The 7,588-nt window shown below is 35.5% G+C and overlaps 1 protein-coding gene across 2 annotated transcripts in view; it reads right to left on the reverse strand.

Annotated features, from left to right (window-relative positions):
- Nucleotides 1-270: 270 nt before the first annotated feature.
- Nucleotides 271-7,588, reverse strand: part of LOC144978565 (cAMP-regulated D2 protein-like) — a 15,694-nt gene continuing 8,376 nt past the window's right edge. For both annotated transcript variants that reach the window (XM_078924790.1, XM_078924791.1), the window contains exons 4-6: nucleotides 6,814-7,003; nucleotides 5,830-5,960; nucleotides 271-2,367 (exon numbers count right to left, since the gene is read on the reverse strand). In XM_078924790.1, the coding sequence (XP_078780916.1) occupies nucleotides 1,114-2,367; nucleotides 5,830-5,960; nucleotides 6,814-7,003 (1,575 nt within the window). In that variant the 3' untranslated portion in view covers nucleotides 271-1,113. The remainder of the gene's footprint in view (nucleotides 2,368-5,829; nucleotides 5,961-6,813; nucleotides 7,004-7,588) is intronic.

Below are 7,588 nucleotides of genomic sequence, written 5' to 3' on the forward strand. Positions count from 1 at the left end.
TAATAATAATAATAATAATAATAATAATAATAATAATAATAATGATAATAATAATAATAATAATAATAATAATAATAATAATAATAATAATAATAATAATAATAATAATAATAATAATAATAATAATAATAATAATAACAATCATAATAATAATAATAATAATAATAATAATAATAATAATATAATAATAATAATAATAATAATAATAATAATAATAATAATAATAATAATAATAATAATAATATATAATAATAATAATAATAATAATAATAATAATAATATACCAATTTATTCATTTTCCCTCGATTCTTTATAATGTGGATCTATCTTTGTGGATGAGCGTTTTTTCTCTCTTAATTTGATACATATTTTGCACCTGCGCTCATTTCTCAGTGGACTTGATAATTCGTGTTACATAAAACACCACATGAGACCCTACATAAAAAACACAGCCTTTTTTTGCTTCAGAAAATCAGAACATTTTAATAACATGTGCCCATTTCGGGAAATAATGGCAATTCTTTTAGACTTCCTGAAGTATTTCATTTCCGGGATGTTTCTGCTATAGTCATCTGCATAGGAATTGCCAAAATATTTTGTTGTGCCCTTGATGCAATAGTCATGACATTTGTCTGTTGAATTGCCATTAGAAGGAATAATGTTCTATTCCATGACCTGATTTTTTGAGGACCCCTTGCCCCCATGGATATATGGATCTAATTTAGATCAAGAGGAAAGTTTGTTTGCCATAGACTAGCATCCTATTTGGATGTCCAGGAGAAATTATTATCATCTTCTCACACAGAAATTGGGATAAGATCTTGTTCTAATGGCCCTATCACTGATCTATCACTTATAAAGACGATCACTGTTTTAAGCACAGGGCGACTTGCAAATTATTGAGCATACGCTTAATCTCCCATTGTCGACTTTAGCAATTTTTACATAGCACTGTGAAGGACATCGCGTATGAAGATCTCTAAAGTTGCGCATGTCCGAACAATCCTTTTTAGAGGGTATTTATATCTATTATATTATGGGCTCCTTTTTCTTCAACTATAAACAATATACTTTCATTCAGTCCGCCTTTTATGACCCTCTTTATAATTGAGTCTACAATATTCCGGGTTCAGGATGTTCTAAAGATCCACTACAACGTGAATTAAAATGGCTTGAGTTGGACATTAACAAAGGTGATTGCAACAACATAACGCTCTCCATTTCTTCGCTGGTGGTAGAGTAGTTCGGCCAATAGACGAAAGCTTTTAACGCTGAGAGCAACACTGACGTGGAAGCAGGTACAAATTGCGTTGAGTCACGGACACCGAATGGTCTGAAGTTGAATCGTTGAGTACGAGGGCGATTTCTAGATGGAGTCAAGAATGTTAATGTTGGATCTGGCATCATAGACGATGTCATTTGAAGAGTCCTGAGATGACTTCGTGACGTAATTGCTCCATTGACATTTTCTCGACGAGCGAAATTTGACCAATATTGAATCATTCGTCTGGTTAAAGGCTCGTTGATAAGTCGTTCAATGTAGGGAAGAGAATTAGAATTAAATAAAGTTTTGGTGTCACTTCCGAGACAAGAATTAGTCTGACACAATCTTTCAGACAAAGATACTGGTCGCCATAACGACCGTAAAGGCGTTATCTGTTGCTGAGGTAATTGCTGATTTGAGTTCAACGAAGGAAGGCGGGTGGGTTTAGAAAATTCATAAAGCCAGACTTTATCAATGTTTTGATTGTCAAGTTTTTGTTTGGCTTCAATTTGCTTTGCTACATATTGCGCCGGGCACGTGAATACATAATCCGTGATTACTTTAGCGAGCAATCCCCTCATGTCACCATTTGGAGGTACTGATGTAACTGGGCGGTAGTTTGGAGCGCTGCTTGAAAGAAACGTATTGAAATCCGCCAAAGAAAGTGGCAATGGGAATTTATCATAAGCAAAGCTCAAACCCTCGTTCAAAACAGTTCCGATTATGACGGGCTTGTTCGAGAACCTTCCTAAATCCGCAAAAATGTCCATTGGATTATATACAACTTCACTGTTGTCTATAGACGGACCCCAAGAATAAAACGAGAGGAGCTTGTTTGTCGTGTAAGCGCTAGCACTTACTGAATTTTGTGCTTGGAGTATTTCGTTGACAGACTTTTCTCTGTAACAGGTTACGTTGTTGACAGCACAATCAAGGAACTTTGCAAATGCCTCAGACTGAAGCTGTGCCTCTTGCCGATTGCGAAACGGAACGTTGAACGGGCAGCTTTGCAGAATTGCTGATTGGAACAGAGATTGGGAGTTAAGAGATGCGAGATGAGTCACAGCCGATATGCACCCAGAGCCATCGCCCATTAAAGTTACCTTCAAAGAAAAGAATATGGGAAAGGAGAAGATATTAGATCACAAACATTTTCAAAATACATAAAAACAATTTACAACAATGATGAGTTTAGACAATCAAAGTCACACACATTGAACAAAAAATTAGTCATTTTCTTTATCTCTCGATATAATGATGTTAGGTCTATAGCATAGAGTGGAGGATAGCGATGGCTTAGCTGATAGAATCCGACTCGTACATAATGGTCCGGTTTCGTTCAGTTTTTGAAAATCTGACTCCTCTGCTCAATCAGCAGCAAATATTCTTCGATTGAATAGCGTCCTTAAGCAGACAGTTAGTGTACGCACAGAACCCGGGAGAAACTCCGACTCAATGGGCCTTGTGACTCAAGGACTATTATATTCTTAGTGTTGACGATCCCACTTGCTCGATGGGTAGAAAACTCAACTCACAACTCATAAGCAAATAGACTGGTTTCGATTGTCCACTGGTTGGATAGCCGGGGCTGTTTAATCTGGATGAAAATGCTTTCATATGGAAAAGCATCCCATCCAAAGGTTTAAAAGCCATTTCTACTATCGGTTTAACTTTACAGAAACCGGGATAACTTCCAGGTTTCTAACATAATACACTTATTGGGGAGGTAGCACACCATATGCGTTGCTTTCCACACAAAAGTGACGTTAGCGTGATTTCCATTCCTAGCATCTAATTTCTCTAGTTTCTAATGCTGTATTTTTGTCTGATGACGAAATAGGAGGGCGGTTCCGAAACCGTCCAAGACTACGACAATGATTTTGCACATATCCCAGGACACATACAGTGGAAAATGTCACTGCTGCTGCCAGTGGTCTAGGTAATTAAAAGGATATTAGAATAATGGATAGGCTATAAATATTATGCTCACATCTGTTGTTATTATTATTATTATTATTATTATTATTATTATTATTATTATTATTATTATTATTATCATCATCATCATCATCATTATCATCATCATCATCATCACTATCATCACTATCATGGGATTTTGCTGTTTCACTTATAAACAAATATAATCAGGCATCAATTGTTTTAGCTAGGTGTAAGAATGAGCAAATAAGTGCATGTCGGTTATATTTATTTCCAACATATCGTCTATATAGTTTTTTATACATTGAAGAATATACGATTGAGGGTTGTTAGATGGGAAACTGTGGGAGGGAAGGTTATAAAATATTTAATGGAGAGGGGTCGTTAAAAGTAATAAAAAGAAAAGAAAAAAAGACAAAACAAAAAATAAAAATAATCCACAGACGGAATATAGAAAAATAAGGAAATAAGCATAAAAATAAAAATAGAAACCTTCCCAAAAAATAGCAATCTGAAACAAAACAAAACAAACTATTAAGTATAAAACACTAAAAAAGAAAAACAAACTACCAACAAAAAAAATCAAAGAAAAAAAAAACAAAAAAAAAAAAACAAAAAAAAACAAAAACAAACACAAAAACGAACAAAAGCAATCGACGCCCCCTCCACCCCCCCCCCCCTCCCCCCCAACATCCAAACATCTCGGTAGAAAAAAAGAAAAAAGAAAATGTTCTTCAATCATCGTATAATTTTGCCAAAAATGTTATTCTGACCCCAAACTGAGTCTTCCTAGTACATAATCTATTTCTAGTTAACGATCCTAAATATTATGGGAGAAGAAAGCACACCTGAGCCATGCCTTGGGAGTTTCCAGGGAAAAGAATAATAATATAATAGATATATTTATTGCTAACACAGTATGAGAAACTCGGCCACGCCATTCGTCATATTGCCAACTTTGGTTTTCTGTGACATATTTGTCTTTTATTTATTTGATAAATATATTGATTATTATACCGATAATGATGATGATAAAAATGCCGGTGGTAATGGTGGTGGTGGTATGGTGATGATGATGATGATGATGATAATGATGAAATCAGTGATAAAAGTGGTAAACACTCTCAAATCTGGGACCTTGTGAGGTCCCAGGTTTGAGAGGTTTTTTTTTGTCAAGATGAGGGTAGTATAAATCGATCGATAGTAGAAGGACACGTTTTCCGGCCAAATATTTTAAAATACGCATCTTTCCAGAGTAAGGCAGCGGTCAACTGGTTAAATAATAACTGAAGAGACTTTCGGAACAGTTTTGCCATTCCAGTATAATATCCAACCTGTAGTAAATACGTCTAGAGATCGGCAGACGATTTTTTTTTTTTGCAAGAGCGCGAATACGTTCATGACGTGTGTATGAATTGAAATCAATCTTGGCTCCATTTAACTTGCTAAGCTTTGTGAGGTATAAATATTTGAATGCACAACAAATCATTGTGGCCCACCGCCCTGATACTGGAGTGATTTAAATGCTGGAAATTGAATTTTTAGACAAAAATATGAAACAGTGGTCACGTTTTTGTAATTTATCGAGGAGAAGGAGTATCGATTCCTTTAGTGCCATAAACTAAATTGTCGTATTTCTGACTTTAAAAACTAGTCCTTCAGAGCCATTCGGCCCATGAAGCCGGAGTTATCCCGGTTCCTATAACGTGAAATGGACAATAGAAATTGCTTGCTATCCTTTGGACAGGACGCTAGTCTAGCTTAATGTACTTTCCGCCAAATCTAACAGACTCAGCTACCCATTCACTGCTGGGTGGACAGGGGGGGGGGGGGGTCAAACAAATATCTCGACTGCACCCGGGATCGATCTCGGTCCCTTTGCGTGTGAAGCGAGTGCTCTACCAATTGAGCTATCGCCCCCCCCCCCCTCCCTTATTCTAACTATTTAACTTTAAATTCATTTTCGGCAACTGTTTCACCCCGACACAATACCGTATTGAGACGGTGGTCCACATATACCATTGGTTGGTTCCATTGTGCACTAAAACAATATTACTCAATTTACCATTCTATATTTTTGAAAAGCGTTTGTGTTCAGAGACTAATTTTCTTTTTAGCGTTTGAAGCTGAAAAGATTTAGAAATCGTTAGAAAACTAATCGATTATAAATAAATACTCATTTCGATTATAAGTCGAAGCTTATCGACAACTATATATTAAGGGATTATTTACTTATGCTTTTTAATCTATAGAATTCAAGACAAGTCTGCTCTAAATAACAATTGTTGCATTTTTCTTCTATAATTGTATTACATTTTTGTTGTTGTTGTTTTCTTGTTGTTGTATAGTTATTGTTGTTGTTGTTAATGTTGCTGTTGCGATCATTTTTGGTGTTATTGTTGTTGTTGTTGTTGATCCTCCTGTACGAATGTACATTCGTAGTCATACTAATATTCACCACAACATCAATAATGATAATGAAAATGATGATGATGATGATGATGATGATGATGATGATGATGATGATGATGATGATGATGATGATGATGATGATGACGATGATGATGATGAAGATGATGATGATGATGAATGATCATAAGTGACTCTAGCAAATGTAGATTTATCACCTTGGCCGGGTCCCCACCAAAAGCTTTAATGTTGCTCTGGATCCAAATCAATGCTGCCTGCTGGTCTCGCAGACCAAAGTTACCAGTTGCTTCCCCGTATTTGTCAAAAATTGACAGAAAACCAAAGGCACCTGGGGATGAACAGTTAATGTTTTTTTTGATATCAACTTGGAGCATTGCCTTGACACTATAAAATTATAAAATTATGTGTATGACGTCATCATTGATTGTACTGATAATTACGATAGCATTTTGAAGTTTGACGCCCGCAATGAGGGGAACCCTAGATGACGGCAGTTTTTAGGAAAACAAAGTTTCAAAACAATGAGATGGTCGAATGTCCTGGCCTCCAAGATCACCCGATCATGGGGTATGTGAAGAGCAAATTGTTTAGAACCCTGTGATAGACACGCGTCACCCGAAGACATAAATAAGAGAAGCCGTTCGCTCTGTCACATTACTTATGCTGCAAAAGATGTAGGACAAACTGTAGAGACGCTTGCGGTTTGTCAATCAAAATGGTGGTGGTCACGTGGAGTTTTAAATCGGACGATTGCGCAAACGCACGATCACAAGTAAGATATCAGTAAAAAACTTGTAATATATATGTCGAAAATCAAATTGATGTCGTTGCAGTTGTTCTTGAGTTATTCAAACCTGAAATGTGTCAATGATTAAAAACTAACACTCTGTAAATTACGATTTACTTCAAAATTACCCTTTTCTACAAATGACATCATAACTCAGCTACCAAAGGGCGCAATACTTAAATCAATCAAAACTTAAATAAAGTCTGCACATATGGCAAAAACGTTTGATGAAATCTTATATAGCTTTGGAGTTATATAAACCGGAAACGTGTCAATAAAAACACACAGTATAAATCATAGTGAAGCCCATTTAGTTTTGCGAAGCCGTCGATTTACTCTCTATACATGTGCATCATATCTTATTTAATTTATCAACTTTTTAAAAACAACTAACCCAGTCTGTAGTTCAGTGTGACGAGTATAATTCGGCCCCTCGAGGAAAAGTAGGTCCCGTCATAAACAGCCGAGGTACCGCTACCGGAAGAAAAGTCTCCACCGTGAATGTAAACTATGACGGGATACTTTTTCCCTTGACGAATGGAACTGGGTCTGTAGATATTTAGTGTCAGACACTCTTCTTCCATCTGAAACGAAACGAAGAGAAACCTTTTATAAACAGCCATTTTAATGCTCGGGACATTATCATGCGTTATACTGAACCATGGAACCGTTTAAAATTTCAAACTAAAAATGCTAAAAATATTAATGAATTTAAAAAGGTCATTGATAAGGAGCTTTGTGGCTTAAAATTCATTACTTGATTGAGCATTCATAATATTTCAATAAGAGGAATGTATATTTTTCTTTTCTCCTTTAATCTGTTTCTCCCTTTTAAAATATCTTTTTGTTCAAAGAATATGCAATGTGTAATGTACACTATCTTATATTTTTGTAACATAAGGGCATTTATGTAACTCCTGGTCCATTGTAAATCCCTTTTACTGATACTGAACAGAATTGAAATCATTTGGTTTTCAATATAATGTATTCTGTACCAAAATTAAGTTATTCAAAACAAATGTGCTCTCAGTGTTGTGATGAAAAAGAAAAGATATAGACCTTATCTTAAAAAATCCTTGATATGTTTATAATTGTATTTCAAGCAAAGCTTGGGTGTTAAAACATTGACAAGTCATCGACTTCCGAAGTTAAAGATTTCTGAGCAAAAT

This window comes from Berghia stephanieae, chromosome 8 (assembly GCF_034508935.2).
Source record: "Berghia stephanieae isolate SIO BIC M18660-M18661 chromosome 8, UCSD_Bste_1.3, whole genome shotgun sequence".
NCBI classification, from domain to species: domain Eukaryota; kingdom Metazoa; phylum Mollusca; class Gastropoda; order Nudibranchia; family Aeolidiidae; genus Berghia; species Berghia stephanieae.